The sequence below is a fragment of the Drosophila kikkawai genome, chromosome 2L (genome assembly GCF_030179895.1).
Source record: "Drosophila kikkawai strain 14028-0561.14 chromosome 2L, DkikHiC1v2, whole genome shotgun sequence".
NCBI classification, from domain to species: domain Eukaryota; kingdom Metazoa; phylum Arthropoda; class Insecta; order Diptera; family Drosophilidae; genus Drosophila; species Drosophila kikkawai.
This window is the reverse complement of record NC_091728.1, coordinates 13887441-13911936: the sequence shown is the minus strand read 5'-3', so window position 1 is coordinate 13911936 and position 24496 is coordinate 13887441. Positions and strand designations below refer to the sequence as shown.

At 39.3% G+C, this 24496-nt stretch overlaps 2 protein-coding genes across 6 annotated transcripts in view; both read right to left on the bottom strand.

Annotated features, from left to right (window-relative positions):
* Positions 1–636: 636 nt before the first annotated feature.
* obst-E (obstructor-E) lies at positions 637–5584 on the bottom strand. 2 transcript variants are annotated; one of them, XM_017166581.3, is made up of 2 exons: positions 4941–5584; positions 637–1471 (listed from the first exon to the last, which is right to left on the bottom strand). In XM_017166581.3, exons 1-2 carry the CDS (start codon positions 4993–4995, stop codon positions 801–803), a joined length of 726 nt encoding a protein of 241 aa, XP_017022070.1. In that variant the 5' UTR covers positions 4996–5584; the 3' UTR covers positions 637–800. The 2 variants fall into 2 exon arrangements, with proteins under 2 accessions (XP_017022070.1, XP_017022061.1); XM_017166572.3 differs by lacking the exon at positions 637–1471 and adding an exon at positions 1568–2395 and having other exon boundaries at positions 4941–5578.
* A 910-nt stretch (positions 5585–6494) lies between these two features.
* Positions 6495–24496, bottom strand: part of LOC108074467 (beta-1,4-glucuronyltransferase 1) — a 46333-nt gene continuing 28331 nt past the window's right edge. For 3 of the 4 annotated variants that reach the window (XM_017166546.3, XM_070286885.1, XM_017166554.3), the window contains 5 exons: positions 9555–9831; positions 8605–9497; positions 8351–8547; positions 8180–8292; positions 6495–8120 (listed from right to left, as the gene is read on the bottom strand). In XM_017166546.3, the coding sequence (XP_017022035.1) occupies positions 7923–8120; positions 8180–8292; positions 8351–8547; positions 8605–9497; positions 9555–9824 (1671 nt within the window). In that variant the 5' untranslated portion in view covers positions 9825–9831 and the 3' untranslated portion in view covers positions 6495–7922. The remainder of the gene's footprint in view (positions 8121–8179; positions 8293–8350; positions 8548–8604; positions 9498–9554; positions 9832–24496) is intronic. The other variant, XM_070286888.1, reaches the window with a different exon arrangement.

Genomic DNA, 24496 nt, shown 5'->3' with positions numbered 1-24496 from the left:
GCTCTCTGAAACAAACACACTACTTGTATGAGAGCGCGCACACTGAGAGCGGAGCTGAAAGCTGATAAGGTCAGCTCCGCTCCGCTCTGTTTGATCAACCAAACATGTTTGATTTTGTTAGCAGCTGACGCGAGCTGATTTTTTAGACTATTCTTTAAAAAATTGCCCTAATTAGCGCTTAAGTAACAGAAATTTAAATTTCTGTCCAGTTATATAGAAAAGTATGAAGAATTTTTTTAATATTTATTAAAATAAAAATATTGTCAACTTTCCGAGATACAGGGTGCCAAAGTACACTAAAAAAACGTACTTTGTCAACCATATTCTGGAGAACTGGGTGGTCCGATTTCGAAAATTTAAATGTCATGATGATCTAAATAAATATGTCATCGCATTAACAACGATATTTTAAAAATATTAAAGAATTAAAATATGTTTTTTTTTAAACGTATTGCTTGAAAAACAATTACAAATCAACATCAGCTTCAGCTCGCAGTGTGCGCGGCTGCAAAAAGCTCCGATCGCTGATAAGCTTTCCGCGGATAAGCTCTCAGCCGTCAGCTCCGCTTTCAGCTCGTAGTGTGCGCGCGGCCTTACCCAAGGAATAATCCTCTCTAATTACAATCTATATCCCACTTTACTCATACATACTTTACTCATTTATTCAATCCACAAACAACAAGTAGTTATATATTTACAAGATAATAATTATTGCACAGGATGTGTGTTCATGCGTGTTGAGCTTGCAGCCTCTGTGACGCCTTTTGGTGATTCAGCGGGTGTTCAACCATGTCCTAGACCTAGGCCTGCTGCTTCTCCGCCTTGAGTCGCTGCTTCTCCTTGAGCAGGGCATAGCATTCGGGGACCTTGTTGTAAAAGTCACACAACTTGGACTGCGAGTTGAAGGCCAGGTACTTGCCGCAGTTGTACAGACGCGGATGTCCATTGACGCACACAAAGTACTTCTTGCAGGTCTGGGGGTGACGGTAATAACGCAGTTCACCCTCCGGACTGACATCCACCTCGGGAGCAATGCCATCGACGGGATCAGCAGCAGGGCAGTTGAAGCCCAGGAAGGCCTCGGCATTGCAGTTGGCCACTAGATCGGGCCAGTCGCACTGATAAGTCTCCTCATTGAAGGCCAATCCCTCAGGGCACTTGGTGAGACTAGCCACACCATGGGCACAGTTGCGGTAGACACCACACTTGGTGTTGTCTCCATTGGGATAGAAGCCAAACTGACGCGGGCACTCATCCGTGCTATTGGCAGGCTGCAGACGCGCCCTTTCCTTGCAGGTGGAATACGGGGCGTATGTGCATTCTCCAGTGGCCTTGGTGCGCTGATGGAAGAGCAAACCATCGGGGCATAGCTTGGGTACTGGCACATCATCCTGGCATTCTGTGTAAGCATCACACTGATCGCCCGAGGCGAATCTGCCATTGGGTGAGGGACACTCGGGTGAGGCAAGAACTGTAAAGACAAGAATTAAGAAGTTAGAGAGGTAAGTTCTTAGATCCTGAAACTCTACTTAACCCTTTTATAATATACAAAATGGTTTTCTTTTTTTTTAAAAACGTCTTTTTTTTTATTATTGTGACAAGCAAAATGTGAACTAACAATTTTTTGCCAAGATCTTTAACTACAGACTAGAAAACTCGAGCAACCTGTTGCCTTATATACATATATGGCCTGTTCGACTTCGACTTTGCCTCTTCGGGACTTAGTTCTTCTTGGCATGCTGGCGGGCGGCCTTGATCTGGGCACCCTTCTCGCGAATGGCACTGCTGCAGTTGGGCACATTGTCGATGTCATCGCACTGCTTTAGCTCCTGGTTAAAAGCCTGATCCTCGCCACAGCCAATGCGGCGTGGGCGTCCCTCAATGCAGATGAAGTAAACCTGGCAATTGTCCTGCGAGGGATGGAAGGTATAGTCCGCCTCCTGCTCGCCCAGCAGCTCTGACTTGGGTGCAGGGGCCGGGCACCTGAAGCCCAGGAAGGCCTCGGCATCGCAATCCTCAACCTGATCGGGCCAATCGCACTTGTAGGTGGCCGGGTTCCAGGCCAGACCCTCGGGGCAGTCAAACACAAAGCCTCGGCCGGCCGCACAGTTCATGAACTGACCACAGTGGCTGGCATCACCCATGCGGTAGTAACCGAACTGATGAGGGCAATCCTCCGTGGGCTGGGCAGCCTGCAGGCGGGCCTGGCCCTGAGAGCACTCCACATCGATGGGATAGCCGCAGGGATAGCCGGTGGACTTCTCATTGTACAGCAGACCATCGGGACAGAGCTTCTCCTCGGCCACGCCATTCTTGCACTCGATGTAGGCATCGCAGGATCCGGACACGGGAGCAGTTCCATTCGCCTCCCTGCAAGCGGCACCTGCAGCGGCGGCTGTAAGATACAACAGACGATGGTTAATGCGGCTTAATCGGAGGCGGGGGTGAGCGAGCTTACCTCTAATGATTTATATGATGAGAAACTGGCTTTTTTCTTTATCTATTCGATATATATTTTTGTATTTAACTGTGAGAGGCTGGCTTGACAATGGCTCAGCTCTCGTTATTACAGACGCGGCTCTTGAAATTTTAATGAATCGCACCGGTTCACACCCCGATTGTTGAACCCACGTGAATAGTTCGCGAAATGTTAATTAAGTTTTTAGTGCTTTTAATGGGATTACTACAAACTATAATTACTATGTAGTGCGGGGATTTGTTTGTGCTTCATACGAATAATAATACTAATCAAATGAGTGGATTGTTGGGCTTAATTGTAGTATTAATGAGGAAGAATGTTTTAAATATTATTTAGATAATTTATAGTATTTCGTTTAACTGAAATTTTCTATACCTTTGAATCCCAATTTTAGTCAAAAGCTTCAAACACAATGAAGGAGTCATTTCCGACCCTATAAATCATATATATTCTTGATCAGCATTAACAGACAAATCGATCTAGCCATGATTGTTCAAAAAATTTTTTTTTTCAATTTTTTTAAAAATTTTATAAGGGGTTACATCATTAAAATTTTTGAAAATTCAAAAAAAATTTAATTTTTTTAAATGTTTAATCTTGGTAAGCAGATTTGTAAACCTTATAAAAACAAGCACAGAAAAGGTTTCCGAATTGAAATTAATGATTTTTTGGCTTAGTTATGATATTTTTGGGCTTTGATTTCCCCACAAATATGATAAAGATAATGAATTGCTAATATTTAAGTTCTTTTTGGGAAGTCTTATGACCAAAGTGCGAATGATTATATATAATAACAATTTAAATCTTAATTTAAAAATTAAATATTGGACAAAATTTGGAAACTGTTTTATTCAATTATTGAAAAATTTTTAAGGGGTTAAGATTGTGGAAAATTACAAAAATGTAATTTTTAAATCTTAAAATTAATACAGAGTGGAAATTAATGCATCTCAACTTCCAGTTGTAAGCTTTTTTAGATTTCTACGTGTTTGTCTATATTTATTAGTATTTACGAATAGTTTAAATATTATTAGCATTCTCATAACAGTTTTAATGCAATATAAAAGGGTCTTATGGTTTCTTTTTCATATTTTTTAGGAGATTCTAATACTAAGATATAAAACAAGCTACCCAAAAATATATTCGCAATACTTTCTTAATAAAATTCGGATAGAAAAATGTTTAATGGATAAGTCAACATTTATTGCTACATTGATTTTTGTGATTGCTACCGATTGTACAATGACTCCTAAAGGTAAACTAATTAAATTGTTGACTGAATTAAACCACCTGACACTCAAAGAGCAGTTTAAGGTATCCCAAATTATTTTCCCAGGCATTTTCATATCTAAAACGATTGCACAAACTCGTGTGTTCTTCACAACTTCCAGCATCTTCTCCTCCTGCTACTGGCTTTGCTAAAGATGTTGAACTGAATTCAAAGAGCTCCCCCTAAAAAAAAACCGCAGAGGCAGGCGCTTAAAGGTCACAACAACCGGCTGGGCACGCATCGAGATCGATGATGTGTCGCCTCCGGCACGGCTCTTCCCCCCCTTTAACATGTCTGACCGCTATACGCCGGATAAACCCGTTTCTTGGTCAAACAATGGACCAATGCGCCAACAGCAGAGCGACATCCAAAGGTTATGCAATATTGATGTTTGTCTTCTTTCTGGTTGCCTCCAAAAGCGTGTGAATTAAATTTTTGGAAATTACTGCCTGCCTGACCTTGAAATATTACAGAAATTTCGGGGGGATTTATAGATATTTTTTTGATAAAAAGTTTAAGATTCGTTTTCCTTTCCGCATTAATTACGGGCAATGCTCTTTCGCATTCGTGAGATTTCCTGGTATTGTGGGGAAATATTTTGTGAACTGGATGGATGAATATAGCACAATCGCCGACAGTTGCCTAATGGCAACAATGACGTTGCTCGATCAAGTAAGCTAGGTGTGTGTAATTGAAGATTATGTAAAATAAGTGTGGGAATACAACGGTGTCATTGTGGGGTTTCTATTTTAATTTTTTAATAGAGGCGCCTAAGCTAGGAGTAATTAAATTCTGGTCATTAAAATCAATGATCAATGGATGGTTTATACTGTATACTCTATATAACAGATTTTATATTCTATAATTTCTAAGTTAAGACCATTTTTTGCATAGTAAATGGCACAAATAAGCCTTAAAGTTGCTGTTTTATTACTTCACATCTCAAAATAATTCACACTTGTGGTTTAATTGCTCAACTTTAAGTAAATAAACCTGTTTAGTAATTTAAATTGCTGAATTTTACACTATATTGCTTGCATATATATACTTTAAATATTATTTTATTTTTGTCACCCTTGGCATTTAAACTTATTTTCTACACCTTATATATATAGTTCCACAACCGTTTTAAATGTTTTCAAGTTTGTGACCAAAGTCTTTTGTTTTCTAAATATTTTATTAAGTACTAACCCATTGAGCCAAACATGGCTAGGCACAGGAAAGCACTGATAAATGTTTTGGCCATTTTAAGAGTGTGTGTATATATCCTTTTGATTCCTTGGGGGCACTTAAATTCAAAGAAATATAAGGGAGAGCTGGCGCGATGCTCTGCCAACGAGCTGACAATTTCGACTGTTTTGCGCTAGAAAAGCAACGCAGATATTAACTGGTAAAATGGCAAGCAACGCGGCTCAGCCGAAGCTTGACAAGATGAGCCGAGACGTCGCCAGAGCTTGCTCTGATCTTCCTCAAGCGGTTTCGGGGGATTCGCCACAGCTTTTGCCTCAGCTTCAGTCTCAGTTTCAGTTGCAATAAAAGCAAACATGTCAATAAATAAACGTAGCCCGATCAGATGGCATAAATTTCAGTGGAAAAAAAGCTTCAGTCTCCTCCGCTGGGAGATGAGTCAGTTGAAGAGCCCAGCAAGTTCTGCTTTTGATTTCTCAGCTAGCAACTGTCTTAAATATTAATCAAAGTAACTTGGTCTGTATTTAATTTATGTTAATAAGGCAGCCACCTTTTTTGATTTGCATATTTCGCACTTTTGTTTTCACAGAAATCGAAAGAAACCAGAAAATCCAACTTAAAGTCAAGGCCGACTGCGCCCCTGGGGCCGTACCAATCACGACAAAATCTGACAATGATCTTGGCATTAGGCTTTAGGATTTTCGAAGAACCTGAGCGTGTTTGAATACCTTAAAATTAAGTAATGACGAAAGATGCAGGCAAATGTCATGAGCAGGAAAAACAGGTTACCTCTTATTTTTTCTTGCCAAAATTCTTGGCTTACGCAAAGGCTCATAATTTATTCATCTTAACTTTGGGTTATAAAAACAAGTTTCTGTTTCATTTTTAAATTATTTCTCTTTATTTTGACATTTTTATATGTATACTTCCATCAGTTTTCGGTTTTTTTATATTTATTTTCCTCGTTTGTGTTTGTGTAGCTTTCCTTAGATTTTAGCTAGTAGTCCATGCTCAGCAGATTTGCACTTAACTCTTACAAAAAAATATACATACATGTACGTATATCTATAGACATGCATATTTTGCATATTTTCGTATTTGAAAAATATATACTATACTATATATGTCGAAATGCTGCGATCAAAGACAAAAGATAAACTAAGGACTAAGAACTAAAAAAGGAATTAAACAATTGGCAGGCTGGGCATCTCATCGTTAAGAAGACTCATTAAGTAGGAATACAAATACTTTGAAGATAGGTGTATATATAAAAAATAAACCACTTTGATTTACTATCTATGTACAAATATATATAGTAGTTTAATACATTATTCTGTTCCGTTTATGTACATACAAAAATATGCTCTCTCGCAAACACAAAACGTTGCCAATTTGAAAGGGGGTTCCAGCTGGGGTATTTATAAATATTTTGGATTTTATACTTCATATATTTTTTCGTTTTTTTCTAAGGCACTTTTACTTTTTTTTACTTCATACAAATGTATTTCAAATTATTTATTCTATTCGTGTTTTTTTTTTTTTTTGTAATTCCTGCTCTTGGCTACTCTGCTTCAACAACTTTATTTAGCTTTAGTGATATTTTAAGTCTTACTAGGTGAATAAAGTCAAAGTTCTACGTAAATTTGTTGAGCGAATAAATCTAACTAAGAGGGGGTTTCTAGCTAAACCAAAAAACCCATGACAAATAAATACAAAACACCAATTATTTTAGCATGTTGTTCCCAAGTCGTTTTCTGTTTTGTGTTTTTTGTTTTGTGTGTTTAATGTTCAACAACATATGCAAAATCTGCTGTTTCCCAGCTAAGTACTCTATATACCTAAAACTCGCTTAGACACTACTCTCATATTTTTCATATATACTCTATATATCATCGATAAGGCCTACTCAACAAAAAACCTTCAGCATTTTCACTCCTCGGAACCGAATCGCGGATTCGATTTCACAAATATGTTTTTAACATTTATATGTGCACAAGTCTGACTTAATATCCGATAACACTAATAAAAAACATATACAAAACTAATGTTACGGTTAGGTTTAATGCATTGGGGTCTCTGCCTCTTGCTCCTTACTAATTAGGTTTAACATCTCCTTACTCCGCCTCGCTTTACTAGTACAAATATCACGGTTTACTTGCGTTTTTTTTTTAGGCTCATCATAATCGCAAGCTTCATTTGCCATAATCAATTCTCAGAGTGTTCTGTGTTCTGTGTGTGTGTGTTAATTGTTGAAACTTGTCTTTAGCCTTCTAATTGTATGTTTAATTCTATTACGTTTCAACTCTCAAAGTCTATGTAATACGTAGCAATTCAACGCTTTCGAAACTTGTCGTTCTAGTCTACGTTTTGGTCTCTGCAGTAAGTCTACATTGCCCAAGGAAAGGTGTGTGTTTAAGCTATGGCAAAACATATATAAAATGGTTAGACAATCGGGAGTATTTCAATAATCATAAGCCATAAATCAAAACAGATTCAACTCTCGTGAATGGTTGTGTATGGAAAGAGAATTCAGCTAACTAAAATGTATATACTTAGGCTAATAACTAGGACTAAGAGTAACTGATAATGACTGCCTATGAGTAGTGGAAACCCGGCTCTCCAGGAAGGGAACTAGTTGTCAAAAATCATTTGTGTGTGTGTGGATATATTTACAGGAAGTAAAACAGGATTTTGGAAGTAATTCCAACCTAGACTTGGTGAGGAGAAGGTCTCTTCTTGATACCTCAAAGAAGAGTATCCTGAACACACACTCATCATAACCTGATCGCTAAGCCTAACTACCTATGTAAGGCTCTATTTAATTCTAGGGCTAAGCTAACTAACTCTCGTAAAACACACACACACTTGCCCTAGGAGAGGGGTGCCTCCTCCTCTCTAGAGCATTGCAAATAGTAATAGTGTTGTTGGTTGTAGTCTTTTCGCCAAGTCGTCTGGCTGAGCTCAGCTCGGTCTCAGAATTAGTTACTATATCGCACAGCCCTTGCGCATGCCATACATGATCTTTAGCTCCGGGTAGATGATCTTTCGTATCAGTTGATTCGTTTTCCCCGAAAGCATGGCCCGACGGTTGTCCTTTTTTAGAACCTTGATGCCTGGTTTGTGCACAAGGAAGGCATTGTCCAGTATGTGGAACTCGTAGTCCAGCACGCACAGAGCATAGCCCTGAGAAAGAAGTTACAGGTTAATTGTATTTCCTGATATCGTAGTCTATCCAGACTCACCTGTGGCATCTTGTCGCTCTTGCCCTCCCAGCTCAACCGCTCATCGTAGTGAGGATCAGCATGTGTGCCTATGTAGATGGGCTCCCAGTGGACATAGTAACCTGTGCGCTTGCCTTTGAAAGAGTATAAAGCTTAATTTCTTGATTTTCCTTAAGGAAATTCTTGCCTTACCTATATGAAACACACTGAGTTCATCCGTTTCATTGGCAGACATCCATTCCTTGGACTTGGGCACGCCATGACAACTGGCACAGACTCGCTTGTGGAAGGGTATGGCCTTGCCGCTGCGCAGGAACTCTTGCAGCTCGGTCTTGTCATGAGGCACGGGCGAGTTTTCCTCCACCTCAAAAATGGCTAAGGGAAATACCCTAAAAACCAGGAGAGCATTTAGTAAGGAAAACAGGAAAATAGATAACCAGACATACCTAGGCGCCTTTCGTCTCAAATACTGCTCATTGCGGGCTATCATCTCCAAGAACTTCTTGACCAAACCCGGATTGGGATACAGCTCAATGTCAGAGGCCAGTATAAAGTGTGTAAGCGCCGCATCGCGAGCTATATTCCGACCCACATTAACCGGATACAGCAGCTTCTTTTGAGCCTTGTACAAATGACCCGAGCTCACATTGAAATAAGGAGCCGGCAGAGAGCAGTTATAGCCAGTCTTGAAGACATCATGGGGCTTGGGCACTGACTTGGGTATGTGCTTGGTGCCAAAGTAGATGTGGAAGGTGGTGTAAGCTCGAACCAAATGACTGCCAGGCAGGCATTCCCTCAGATACCTTATAGAGTCCAGTGTGGGCTGAAAATCCGTGCCTGGGGCATGCATGGCAATGCTCACAGGAGCATTCCAGCGCTCCAGCAGCGGCACTAGATTATCCAGAAAGGTATAATCCGCATGCGTCGTATAAGTAATCGATTCGTGGCACTTGATCTCGCCGTGCTCTGCTCGCACGTAATTCTGGAGCACCCAGAAGTCGCCGCGCTGCAGCGTCTGCTGGTGATAGTCATGATCAAAGCAGTTTATAAGCGAGCGCACTCGCTCCTCCAGCTCCTTCTCGTCGCCGGTGACAATGTAGCCCTCCGCCTGGGTGTTGTTCACCTCGGCAGGAAGGCCAATTCCTCCGGGTCCAATGTTGCCAATCACCTGAGAGGGATCACTGCCAACGTTGCCACTCTCATTGGCCACAGCAGGTGGAGCAGCTGCAGCAATATCAGAGGCTTGAGCAGCCGCAGCCACCGCTGCCGCTGCAGCAGCCGGAGAGTCTACGCCATTGACCTGCAGCTTCTCCTCCGACTCAAAGACCTCGCCCGCCTGCTGGGCGTCAAAGTGAATGTTAGTTAAAGAAGTTGAAGAGGTAAAGCTGAAACTTACATTTAGTGGATTCTTGGGCGTTGGCGGTTGTTGTGGCTGCGACTGCTGCTGCACCTGCGCCGCGGACATGGCTCCATTTACCTGCAGCATGGCCTGGACTGGCTGCTGATCCTGCAGCATGAATCCACCGCCATTTGTGAAGTTGTTGCCGCCGCCAATCATAAGCTGGCTGCCAATGTACAGGATAACCGCCACGTTGATGAGGATGCTGCAACGCAGCAGCCAGTTGCGGCGGGTGAACATTTTCTGGCCCAAGGGCTCAAAACGCATGTTGTAGCTGCAAGAAAAAATAGGGGGAAAATAGGGTTTCATGATATATTTAATTAAAATAATTAATAATAAGATTTTAAATATTCTACATGTAATCACAAAAGCGACACCTGACGGCGTAATCCAAAAGGGGCTGGTTTTTCAATAACAGTGCTAGTCTGCTAACATAACGATAGATGGCGCTAATGCATTTTTGAAAGTTTTAGAGCTATGTGATTTTTTTTTAATGAGGCAACTTCCTTCTTTCTGAATATTTTTTAAATTTATTTATTTTTTATTTTGTTTTTTTTATATATTTTTAATATTTTTGTATACCCCTAAGTGTATTATATTGATTATTATTTGATTCAAAATCATGAAACACAGAAAAGGGTCATTTCCGACCATATAAACCACATATATTCCTGATCTAGCCATGTTTTAAAGGATTTTTCAAGGGAAATGATTATTAAATATTAAAAATATGAAAGGATTTCTACTACTTTAGTTTTAATTTTAACTCATTGAGTTAATTTTCTGAAATCAGCATTGTCTGGGGCTCACTATCGCTGTGCAGTCAGCAAGGTTTATAAATTTATGAACACCGTAAACGTCGTATAGCTATCAGACGGGTTTTTTTCAACCACTTTTTTTGGCATTCAACACTCATTGCCCTCCAACAATTAGGGGACACTTTTTTATCATAACCGAAACTATTTTATGTTTGTATTTTTCAAGTTTAATTATAAATAAATATTATTGAAAGATTGATTAATATATCCTTGCCAAAGAAATAAACATGAATTCACGCACAAATCTTTATGTATTATAATATTTATTAATTTATAACTGATTTAGAGTCTGTGACTTTAGTTCTTGCCTTTTCCCAGACTCCATTTCCGCGCTAAAAGTCCGAAATGTTGGACCCTTCGTAGAAGACTACTTGAGTTGGTGACTCTGCAGCCAGAGTTTCTCCTATATTCCAAGTAATTTTTCCTTTACTTCTCCACTTACGTAGAGTGTTTGTTTGCATAGCGTTATCTAATTTCCATGATTAGTTATCATTCAGCGCAATTAACCAAACAAAATGTCGCACAGGAAGTGGCTGCTACGTACCTTCTACTGTAAATATACGTATTTTTTGTTTACCCCAGACGCAGTTTTCTTTTTTTTTACTTTGATTTTTTATTTTTTTGGTTGTCGTTAAATGCCATTTCAAAGTAACAAGCATCACCCAACAACGAGGTGAGCTTGAAGAGAACGGGTTTCGCCATAAATTTGCGTGCTGTCTCCCGGAATTAAATTTTTGCGAAAAGTGCAACGACTTTTGGCAGCGGACAATATCATTAGCATTAGTCAGAGGAGGCAGTAAACATAAAACGGTAATAATTCGTTTAAAAAACTGTAAAGCTTCTGATTTACTGGGGTTTGTTCTTGCTTCTAGCACCATCCCACTTCTAGAGAAACTTTCCCCCATTTAAGGTTCATGCGTGTCCCAAATTTGCTTTAAAAAAAAACCAATTTCAATAATAATATTTCCACGCACGAAGCATCTATATAAGGCCTTTGTTCATGACACTTGTGCCCTGCCAATTCCAACATCTTCCAATTAGGCTCGTCAAAGTGATCGTTAAGTGTACAGATCTTTTGAATACAAATTCATGGGGCAGCTTCTGGAGATGACGGATTCATTCATTAGCGAACAGCTCACCTTGGGGGTCCACACGAGCGCCGAATTTTCAAGCTTGGGCCGAGTTTGGGTTCATTGCACCATCGGCAAGTGGACGTGTGGACCTCCCTCCTGGAGGGTTACCAAAACAGCCACCGGTTTTGTGTGTTTCTAGGGCATTGTTGGATGATGAATTTGCATAGCCCAAGGCAGCGGTGGCTCCAAGATACCCCCAGTAATAGTAATCCGCACTCCACGCATACAGGAAACTGTGTGTTCCCGCCAGGGAACAGCAGCAACTACGAACAACCATCGAAGCAACCCAACAACCGGCAATCGACCCACCGAACAACAACAAATAGCAAACAGCATCACAATCTGCGGTCTGGCCGGCAGGCAATTTGATAAAAGTAGAAACAAGAATGAACGCTGAGATGGAAAGGGGTTAGACCATAAGGTACCCTGTATTTAGTGAACTTTTTTTCTATAGATTCATTGCAATGTTAAAATATCGAAGTGATTTTTGTGTTCTTCCCTCGTCAACTTTCGATACAGTATCGATATATTCATACTTTCTTTTATTTCTACTAAGTATACAATACTTAAGCGCTCTTTCTAGGAACCCATTACTCCTTTGCTGTGTACAATTACAGGGTACAAAGTCTTAAGCCCACTGGAGAAACACTGCTCGGCAACAAGTCTGAGCTTCAGTTCTTTTTTACGATCACATTTGGCATCATAATCGTGTCTACGAGCTGCTTCGACGGCTGACAGTTTGCTATGTTTTTATGATTTTTGTGGGTTCTTTTTCTATATATTCTTTTTTGTTTCGTCCCGGCTTTGTTTCTGGCTGAGGCGTGTGTTGGCTGTGTGACTTGTTGCGGCTATGGTGATTATGCAAAACAGAAAAGCTGTCTGACTTACAAAATTTGGAGCAAAACGTGAGAATTTTTACGAGTTTCCAATTTGCCAACTGAAGTTGTGCCCAAAAAAAACTGAAATTAATGAAGAAGGCAAGCTGAAGTGCGACACACGTTTCGTTGGCAACAATGAATGTGGGCTGCTACACAAAGATTGATCAGTTTTATGATAATTTTTGTATATGAGATCTGAGAAAATAGAATACGTTTGAGAATTTTAATTGAATATTTGTTAATTTATTAAATATAAATAAATATTATCCAAGAATTTCAGTTATACCTTTAAAATTAACCTTGATTTCAAGCTTGGCTTGGTCTTCTTGTACACATTCAAACTTCCTCTTGGCTTTTTGACTATTACTTGGTTTTTGTTAGAGAGCTCTATATCCATCGCCAAAGTGAATAATAGTTTCCTATGCCGTCCGGGTGCGACTTTTGCCTGGACTCACAGTCATTTGCCATTTCAGCAAACAATTTGTGCTGCGTCTCATGTTACGACTTTTCCAAGCCTACACTTGGAAATTTAATTAACAAGTATTTGTAAAATATTTAAAAATAATATGCCATAAGTTTGGTGTTTTATTTGTTGGAAAATAGTATCTATTTGTTAATAAATAATATTTAAATGAGAAATTAATGAAAATCTTATTAAGCGAAATCCCCTAAATCTCCTCTAATAAATGTTATGTCCAGATAGAACTTCTCTCCAGTTCTTATCATTCCAAAAAGGAAATGTATTTATTACAATTAGAATAAATAAATAAATAAATATAGAACTTCTCCTAAAAAGATATTGTATATATAATATTAAAGGTGTACTTTATTATTTCCAGCTTAGCAAAAGACTAGTATTTTCTCTAAGCGTAACCTTAGCCATCGCAACTCCAAAACGAAGAACAGATGATGACGGGAGGCGATGACGAAGATGATGGCGGCGGCGGCGACGGCAAGGATGGCGTTTCCATGGGGCCGAACCAAAGAAAAATCCATCGAAGAAATGCCAAACTGCAATTGACTTGCATGACCATAAAAATTAAGTTATATACACCGGAGGAGAACGCTCCTCAAGTCCGCTGGAGCCCGCAACTGAACAACTAGCAACTAAAGCGCAAAAATAAAGTCGGGTGAAATTGCTGCTGTAATATATTTTAATAGCACAGAGCATGGCCGGAAAAGTCCGGGCTACGATCTCGACCATACTCGTTAGTCCGTCGGAGGCTTCGTTTCGCTGGGTCGTTTGGTCAGTAACCAGTTACCAGTTACCATTGCCTGGCAACAGTGGTGGAGCTGAGCCGCGGCTGACAAACCGAAACTCCCTGGTCAAATTCGATGCCCCCAAAATCCCTCCTCCTCTCATCCCTCTCCGCCGGCTGTTTGCCTTATTATGTCTAATTAGATTGCGCTGGCCCGTCGCTGAGTATTTCCAGCTGGTTGGGAGCACCGAGCAGAGAGCACAGAGCACCCAGAGCACCCAGTACCCAGCACCGGGCACCGAGGACTGAGTGAGGAATGGAATGTCTTATTATTTTCCGTTTTCGTGTTTTGCCTCTTTCAGAAAATTTCTTTGACGCGGGCCCCGGCGAAGAATCGTTTATGAAAACGTTGTTTGTTTCTGCCTCTGCCTGGGTTTCTTTTTCTCATTTTTTTTTTTTTCCTTTGGTTATTTTTGGCGAGGAAGTTTATGAAGTGATTGGCTGGCTGGCTGGCATCTGCTGGAAGGTGGATGGTGGGGTTAATGCCAGGCCCGATCGAATTGTGGGTGAGATTCAGTGGGGCAATTTATTCAGTTCATTTGCAGTAGCTTTCGGAAAATCAGAAACATCATTTATAAACGATATCTAAAAGGAGCCTTAACGATATAAATTTGGAATTGAAAACCTTTTAAGCAAGGCAAGAGATTAAAAATATAATCGGAATACTAAAAAATCAGAGTGAAAATATCACCCAAAACCCTTTACGATTGTTTTGTAGATCATTTCGATCGTTAAAAGTTACATAAATTCCTATCTATTATATCATTTAACTCATTTAATATTTTAAAATAGTTTTCAAAGCTATTTACATGGACCCTACCTATCCAATTAATTAATTACCAATAAATTTCAATTGAATTGGCAATTTGCTGGGCAAAAATCCACACAATACATGACATAAACGGAAGGCAGATACACACATTCTTGGTATAAAAACCCCACCCAATGCCTCGTCAATCAATAGATAAACAGATAATTATTGATAATTGCGCATTAATAAATACAGCCAGGAGGAAAGCCAAGAGTGCCAAGAGTTTTATGTGCCTTTAATGATGATACCTTCGATGGCCAAAAAGAGCGCTTAGGGATTAAGGCCAAGATGACTGGATTCTCTTCAGGCTGTCACCTGCGAATTGATGAATGCCTAAAATACCTGTCACGCTGTATTTACCAAAAGGCAAACAAAATATAACGGCACAGGATACTCGGACACAAACAGACCCATAAAATATTCAATTTATATTAGTTCATTCCGTTGGACAGCGGAAACGACAACAGTGAAATGAGTTATAACCAAAGAGGGCTTTTTTTTCCTTTCCCGCAGAGGGTGTGGCGTTGCAGCGGATATTATAAACACTCGACTCTGTGGGTTAGGTTTTTTGGTTCTGTCCCCGCAGATTTATGCCGCCTCGTAAAAACTCAACTTCCCCGCGACTTTATCTCCCTAACGGCACTCGGCCAAGAAACAAGACACTGTGTTGTTTCATTAGCATTGCCAATTGGGTGCTAAAAATAGAGAGTTGAGGAATACCAAGCCAGAGATTAAACTACCGTACAGAACGTGCTTAAAGAGTTTCTTGAATCTTAATTAGGCCCATCAATCTCGGCAGTAAAATTCGTCGAAGTGATCGAACTGCGATGGCTTTAAGCCGCAAATAGTTTTTAATAGAACAGGTATTTAAATAGCATAACGTTTAAGACACATCAAAACATTAAGAATTGTGTATTTAAGCCAAAACGGAACAATTTTGTAATTGTTTTTTAATAACGTTAAAAAGTTAAAGCTTGCTTAACGATTGTTTCTGCATTTATAAAAGTTTAACTAAGCTTTAAAATATTTTTAGTCAGGAAAACATTAAAAACAAGTCGTATAAATTATAATTTGCTATAAAAATAATATATATTGGCTTCTTATTTATTATTTAAAAAACATAAAATCATAATATCAATTGTTCATAAAACAAACAACTTTTAAGTTCGGTATTAAAACAAGTAAACCTTCTCTATTTCATATGCCAGATATAGGTCAATGTCATAAATAAAATAGTTAAAAAAGAAACCCCTTTCATAGGGAAAACAAAAATAGGTCAGGTTGACCACCATCAATCCTCACGCCACAAAAAAACCCACGAAACGAAGTTAGAAATGGTAATTGCATTGCAACTGAGCAATAAACTAGTTGCGGTCCTTAAATATAAATGACAGGGCTAGAAGTAAAACCTAGAAATAGAGGATATCGATTTTAAGTTGTTTGTAGTTTTGTTTCTCCGGGTAAATTATCGGTCTATTAGTTGCACATGGCTCTACTAATTCATCAATATATCATTCTGTATCACGTTTTATTGTTATATTTACAACGATAATTATTTGTCAAGGCTTTGTAGAAAACAAACAAAAAATAAGCTCATACCATAGGCAATTATTGTGACCACATAGATATAATGACAACGGTCACGGAAATATCTAATCAAGCTTAGTTTTCATCTTTTGTAAGGCTATATAGATTTGTTTCGAGTAGTAAGCTTAACAGAGACTTTATTGGAGCCCGAAAAGGGGGCGTAGATTTTCGGATTAAGTATATAAAATGAATAAAAATTAATTGAAATCTATCAACAAATTTTAATTGCTAATTAATGCGATGATTTTAGGAAGACAAGAGGGGATTTAAGTTATTCTTATTTATATATTATAATTTTCTGTATATTATTATGGTTTATTATGCTCCAAGACTTCTTCAACATTTTAGCTGAAACTAAATGAAAAATCTCCAATTTATAACCAAACATTATTTAACTTTTAAGCTTACTCAATTTTCCTTAAGCCATTAAAAGCATTTCTCAAGCCAGAAGACACAAAACTTGTCACTAGCAAAGTGCTTTGAGCTTAAAAAAAAACACCAAAAATAAATAAATAAATAAAAAGAGTGCACCTTGTGTGACAGAAGTTGCGACTTCAGCAAGAAGCATTGCTCATACGCAGCGTAAGCCCGAAAATAACACCATTTTCGGGCCACTGCGAGTGCCTTTCACACATGCAAGCCATTATCGGCAGCAGCACGTGAGAGTGCTGGGCCAATATAGAAAGAGGAAATGGGAAAAATGTGAAAAAGAAAATGGGAAAACAGGAAAATGAAATGAAAAGCATAAAAAAAACTTGGGAAAAAAAAACAGACGAGAAAAAAAATCGATTGGTTTTGACCTCATAGACGCATAACACAATTCGGAGCCACCCAAGTGCCAACTGCCAACAGCCAAGAGCCGGCGACAACGTCAACGCCGAGGAGTGCATTGGCACTAATGACACTTTTGGCCAAAAGAGAGCGGCAAAGGAAAGACGCAGCGAAAGCGAAAGGCAAACAAACACGCCACAAGCCGAAGCCCAAGACGAGGGTGTGTGCACCCATATATAGTAGCTATAGCTATTATAGGCATAGACCCCGCCGATTTCGACCCAGACAGAGCCACGTTCTGTTTGTATGTTTGTACTCATTCTTTTCATTCTTTTTTTCTTTTGCCTATTTAGCGGGGCGCATGTATCACGCGACCAAAATATAAAAACTAAAGTTATGAAGCAAAAAACCAATAAATTCGCACAACACCCACAAAAAAGAAATGGAGAGCAAAATAAATGATAATAAAGTGTAGATAGAACTCTGAAATACAGTCGAGTTTGGTTTATTAAAAGCTTTCCAAAAGAAAATTCATGGTTTATTGAAAGGCAAAGCAATAGTTGGAAAAAGTCTGTCCGTTATGATGTCATTAATAATAAATATTGCTTTTAAGATAATGGGAATTGTCGGGTGTGACACAGATATTGAGTATGATTTGGCATAAATTTGAAAAGTGGTAGCACAGTTTTGAGCGGCATTTGAATGGCTTAAAAAAATTTTTTAAATTAGAAAAACTATTCAGAAAATTAGAAAAACTTTTTAGAAAGTAAGAAAAACTATTCACAACATTAGAAATCTAATTAGAAAATCAGAAAATCCAATTAGAAAATTAGAGGCACATATCTAAGGTACTCCAGAAATGTTTAAAAAATTTTAAAAGGTGTCTAAGAGATGCAGGGTAAATTTTGAATTCCATTTTTATGAATTTTTAGGATATTACATTTTTAGCCTCATTTTGAACACCTTTTTAGGATCTTTTAAGAACCCTAGTGATTTCCATAGCTCTGCCGTATATCTAACTTAATTTTCTATATAAAAACAGTACATTCTACATGTCCTCTAATAATTTTACTAACCTCTAACTGCCTTTAATTATACATATTAAATACCTTAAAGAATCCAGAAATTCCTGGCACAACTCAAATCTCAGAGACACCCTTTGTGATTTGAAATTCAGTTTACCAACAAAGTTCTAATTTTGCCTCAAACCACTCTTAGCTTCTGGGTCAAATGCCAACAGTCTCTTGACAGCCTCCGACGAGACAAGCGCCCAATTAAATGCCATTATATTCAGCCAGCCCCCAACTAATATGCCCTCATTGTCCGGGGGCCTAGATCAACCTCCCTCCCTCCCTCCAGCTGCCATCAATTAAATTGTAGCTGGCCATTTTCAAAAGCTTTTTGTTTGGGGGCTTCGTTGGGTGGAAGGGTCATCGGAGAGGGCAGACCAAAGCAAATGCCGAATGCAAATGCGTGACATTAATGCGCATAATGAGCGACAGTTGGCGGCAGAGCCCTCCCCGACACGCCCCTCCAGAGCAGGTGCCGCTCGGATCGATTATCATTTGTATGGGAGGTGGAGAGAGGTCGTGGGGGGAGCAAATTGTAGTTGTGGCGGAAAAATTGAGCTGAAAAACTTAACGCAATATGCGTTGGCAGCCCCACGCAAAGCCAACCAATCCACATAGATACATTCGCACGCATACTGGGTGGCACAGGCACACAGGCACAAAGCACACTCGCAGTTTGTCAGCTTAATTTCATTAATTACGTTCGCTCGTTGACTTGTTCGCTCATTTTTATACCCTAGCAAAAAGGGCATTTGAGTTTGGTGTAAGGGTTTGTTGTGAGAATTAAACCAAGGACTTCTTTTAATAATAAAATGCATAACGATTGGGACCGCTTCAAGTTAAGATAGTAAAAATTTAAGTAGAGTATGATCTCCTAGCATTACTATACTTAGATTCAGAAAGGGCGTGTGTCTATAGAATCTAGAATTCAGTTTATTATGTATACCCTAATGTTAATGCTTCTTAAGTTATATCTAAGTTTTATTCGATCTAGAATGGTCCTTTAATTTTCCGAGAAAAGAGTACACCCAACTTCGGCTAGCCATAGAAAGTAAATTCCATTTTTTTCTTCCCTCCTCTTGGGAATGCGGAATGTATTTGCATCTGAGCTTCTGACCGATGTTGTTGTTTTTGTTGCCCTGTTTCGCCGTTCGACGTTTTGCGTGTGGCCCGGACTAATGTCATTTTCATTATCGTTTACATGCATTATGTGATTTTCCCCACGACTAATTGATTGGTCCGAGCGGGCACGGTGTACTGCACAAGTGACGACGCTATCGAAAAAGGTGGGTTTCACCGCGTCTCCAAGGGGGTACCTCTACGTACGTACGTACCTGCCTTTGTTCGCGTTCAATTGTTGACTTACATGATTAGCACTCAGTGAGAGCTAATTAGCAGGTGCTTCTTGGAGATGGGGGGGGGGGAACGTACGTACAATAACAGAGGTTGCCTTTGATGGACTCGACGCATTACCTTCTGGCGTAAAGGAGTAAAAACAATTTTCGTTCCGTCCTGCACACGCGGCATGAATATAATATGAGATGTAAAAAGTAAGTGCGTTTCCGCAGCAGTGTCACGATGGCAAAGGGGAAGGGGTACGGGCCACAGGATGAGCCGGAAGATGTGAAAAACGTGGAAAGCGTGAAAGCCCGAGGCTGACGCAGGAAAGCGCCTTTAAGTAGGCAGCAGAAATAAGAACAGGAGCATTACAAAAAGACTGATACACTAAAAGAAAGTAGTCTACATTTTATAAAAATATTAATTTAAATTTTTAAGAAGTCAATATAAGAAATTTTGATTTAATTGGTAAACAAAAACCCATAGAGAAAATTCCATGGAACCAAAAACTTTGGTTTGATTTGGTTTTCACCTCAAGTTTGCAGTTTTAAGAATAAACTACGCCAAGTTTTTGTTAATAATATTTCAATTTTATAATATTTCCTAAAAAATACTATAGTTTTTCTTTCTGTAACTAAACACACAGACGCACTCCGCGCAGTTTTATTTATTTATGCGAACGGCAAGCCAAATGGCAAATGGCAGCAGCACGTGTAAAAAGCGCGTTCAACATCCTCGCCGTCTTCGGGTTTTCCGTATGCTCACTCACCTTCCCCTTCCCCTCCCACTCGCTGAACTGCAATGAAATTACGAGTGGAAAATATGGATGCGGGGGAGCCAGAGAATCTGCTTCTTAAATATCTAAATTTAATATCTCTTTGTGGTAGGTGGTTTAGGAGGCGGGCTTTCACTTAAAGAGCTTGGTGTTCCGCCCACTTCAAGTTGCTCGGAATAAATGAAAACCCTATGGTTGCGAAGAGCCACTTTTATCAAGCAGTTTTCTCTCTAACATGTTGATTATAATGAAAACAACGGAGAAGCTAAACTTTTAGATCATTGTTGAGCGTTGTTTGCCAACTTGAAATCTAGTTTGTTTGATTTAATATACATAAATCCGAGACTTGAATTTATGGGAGATCAAACACAACTTTTGTTTTAGAAGAAAAGTGCATCAGGTTTTTTAGTTTGTTTTGCGTTTGCCATGAAATCTCTTTTTATGTTCTAAATATATTCTACGTAAATTACATTTAAACCCAATTGTATATATTTTCATATCCCAATAACACTATTTACAAACCCTTTTGTTAAAATAGTTCTCAGGATATGAGACTCTATTTAGTGCAATTCCCAAACATCGCTTTGATTTCCCAAATAAACTAAAAACGTTTTGAACTGTATTAGATGTTCAAGTGGCCATTGAACTCTACTATTTTTGTAGCGCATTTTTACTGAAACTGAAACTGCTGTGATTCTTTTCATATAACACAGCCACCGCAGCGCATTCGGCATTGCCATAAAACCAAATCCACAAACAAAACGAAACAAGACCCTGGTGTTCAAGTATTCAAGTCGCTTGTACCATATTTGTATAACATTTTGGTGTGCCCATTGTTTGTCCTGTTTGCTCCTTGGCCCCTCTTTGTGGGAGGTACAAGTGGGTGGGGTAAAAGTGTGCAGGAAAAGTGGGCGGTAGCGAGTAAAACATTTTTATGTGTTTCGGCATTCTTTCATTTCATTTTGTTGCGGATTTGGTTTTTGGTTTGCATTTCCAATGTACCATATATTGTCGTGTGTGTGTGCGGTGGGGTATTAATCCTATCAGCAAGGATTTCAGCGCGCAAAACACAAGCTAGACAGGAAGGCAAATAATAGGAGGCAGGAATAGGCCAATTCAATGAAGTGGAATCAACGGGTGGGCTGCCTCCACAACTCTCACAACCTTTTAGCAGTAGTTTGTATACAAATATTTGCCTGGAATTTGGTCCAAAGCTTGCTTTATGATCATTCGAAGGTAATGAAATGTAAAGAAATCGCATTAAGAGATAGACAAATATATTTATAGGATTTCTATTGTTAGGAGAAAATATATGGCAAAAGGTGTTGATTCGATGAGAGGAACTAAAGAGATAGAAGAAGTATAGGAACATTAGGTAGCTAGAACTAAAGAATATACTTTTATTTTTTAGAGAGAGAATATCTGCTTTAATTTTTAAAATATTCCCAGTCTTATTTACACAAAAGAATCCCTCTTTTGATCTCAAAATAGCTTCAAAAGCAAACCATGCCTGAGTTGCATACTCTTTATGGACTGTGAAAAATCTCACAAAGAGTAATACGAGATAAAAATACAATTCGATTCTCACTTCCATGAAGAAAATTATTGCAATTTCTTTCTAGCAAATTCCAGAGGTTTCTCGAATTTCTTGCGGTTGAGAAATAAACCAAACCGAACCAGGAAGTTGGTTACAGAATGCCTTCCGTGGATGTGATTGGGTGATAATGACCCCTGGGGTTGACCAATAATGGCACCCCGAGTCTCATTATTATAAATTTATGTGGCAGAAGTCATTTACCAACTAGTTCAAGGACAAGCAGAGGTCACTAAATGGTAACCTTTAACTGCTTAGCACACATATCAGTCAAGCCATTTTGAGGCTTTTTCAAAAATGAGGCCCAAATTTACATGCCGAACTTTAACGACCCTTAAGTGCGTTAATTCATGGGCTCATTAATGCTGAGCTGTCATTTTGAATTTAATAACTGCTAACATGCCAGCCCCCAGGAGAGTTCCGGCGTTGATGATGCATCTCAATTCGGCATCTTTTTTTTTCGGTGCTAACCAGGCCCTGGGGGCAGAGCCATTAGATAATCACCTGCATGCACCTGACAATTACAACGCCTATTAATAGAGGCAATTTTCGCGCGCCTCCTGATTATGGAATAAAGACATTATGGCCACGCCTGCTGGCCTCCACATGGTCATGCGGGGCCAAAGTAGGAAGCATTTTGCAGAAGGCGAGAACTACAGCTCCAGACGGCTCCTCATTTCATGCGCATTTAACTAATCTGTCATCTAATCCGCGGCAGCATCTCGCAGAGCTTAAGGAGTCTTAATGCCAAGACTTCCACGGCCTCAGTCTGGCAAGCACACTGCGGTTAAGTATAGTTTCAGAGGAACAGAAAGTGTGTAAGCAAGTAAACTTAAAAGTTTTGTAAATTTTAATATATTTAGAGTTATGGAATTAAGGTTAAATTGGAATTTTACTTAAGTAAAACCCATAGAAAAGGGTCTTTGAAAAGAAGTAAAGTAAAACAAAGGTTCTCAAATATATAACTAATCTATTTGTAACACTCTTTTAATAGTAATAAATACATCTTTAGTTTTTTTTACTGCTTTACTTATAGTTTCACAAAGACCCCGCCACCGGAAATACCTTATATTCTTCAAGTGCAAAGGCAACCTTGTCTTTCGTTTGCAATTACATAAACATAGTATAAACAATTAACTTATTGCCATAAATTCAAAACAACAAAAGTCAGCCGCTTTTGCAGCAGGAAACGTAATAGTTACATTTTTCCAAGTAGAAAACTCTTGAAGGCAGTTTCGATTCGCTTGTCGCGCCGCCTGTCTGACAGCCGATGATAAAAGAAAAGAAATCCCCAGACCCAGACCCAAACCAAGACGCAGACGCAGACGCATAAGTTGGCATGGATGCAGTGCAGCTTGTAACTAGGCATTGTCGACTGACAGTCTGCTGGTGGTGGTGGTTGTGGTTGTGATGTTTTGTCCCGGCTACTTTCATTTCACAGACGAGTGGCTCTGCCTCAGCAGAGTTACTCTTTTGCCGGCCTTTATCAGTGCCCATTGTTTGCCCATTTCCCAAATGGAAACCGAGCTCCAAGCAGCCGCCGACGAAGCAGAAGCACAAGTAGCCAAAGCAGAAGCAGAAATACATAGCATCAGCAGCTGCCAGCCTATGCGATAAGATCCCCTATGCTGGGAGCAGAGCGGAAGAGTTCGGGTTCGAGTCCACATGGCATGGAAAGACCACATGGCAGCCACTTTTGCGGCATTCATGGCTCGTTCAATTAGAATTTTATTCATTCATTTAAAAATCAATTATGGGAATACTATAAACAGGTCATTCATAATTAAAGTTCGAATATAACTTAAATAATAATTTCATAAATATTAAATTATTTGAAATATTAAAATCAATATAGTTTAAAGCAGATATAGTCTTGAAACTCTACTTTCATAACTCATAAAATCATAGAATTCATGGGTAAAGTATAACCATGTTCACTTGATCCCTTGAGGGTTCCTTTTGAGCTCTGCAAAAAAAATATTTCCCACAGCTTTGACTTTGGCCTTCATTTGACTTCCCTGTAAATTTGTGTTTCTTGTACTCCTCTGCTGTTGTTTTTGCTGTCTTGGTGATTAGCTCCACCCTAAAAGATTTTTACAACTTGCAATTAAACAGAGGTTCGTTCCAGGCGGCGGAGGCTACTCCTCCGATCCGTCTACGTCTCAGTTCCAGTCCCAGTCCCAGTCTCCATCTCTCAGTCTGTCTTCTCTATTTATGGCGCTAACATTACTCAGACGCATGTCGGTGTTGTTGGTTGTACTTGAAGCCAAGCGGAGACAAGCAATTACAAAAACAGCAACCTTGGCTTTGGCTTCAACTTCGGCTTCAGCTTCGTCTCGAGTTCGACGTGGCAACCGAGGTTTGCCTTTGGCAACAGCGGCTTCTCTTTTGGCATTGCGTGCTGCGCATGCGCAACTGCGTTTTCCACAATTTTTCTAGATATTTTTTTTTTCTTTTGTACCTCGATTTGTTTTTTGTGGCCGGCGGCTGTTAATGCTGGCCACTTCAATTTGCCATATTTATTTTGCCTTTTATTGAAAATAATAGCTAAGTGAGACTGAACGCTTGACTGGGCGAAGGCACAGAGAGAAAATGTATATTTTAAGCAAATTTATAATTAATAATTATTAGTTATTATTGGGCTGTATTTCTTTTACGTGTGGCTGAATACGTTGGCCTGTTTTGCTTATGATTTTTAGTATAATTTATGGTCTTTTAATGTTTTAGGCAAATGGTTAATTTAGTTGGCCAGCCTTGAAGGTCTTTGGGTTAATGAAGGTTGAGGAAGCGCCGCTGGTCAATAAGTTTTATAAAGAGAATCTATTAGAGATGGGTTCTATGGCAATGACGCCATGACTAAATCATTTGAATAAATCAAATAAAATAATCAGCGATGAGTAATGCT

Coding starts and splice junctions, on each gene's coding strand:
- obst-E (XM_017166572.3), bottom strand. CDS start 4,995: ATGGCCAAAACATTTATCAGTGCTTTCCTGTGCCTAGCCATGTTTGGC. Junction 2,396..4,940: donor AGCCATGTTTGGCTCAATGG/GTTAGTACTTAA, acceptor TGTATCTTACAG/CCGCCGCTGCAGGTGCCGCT.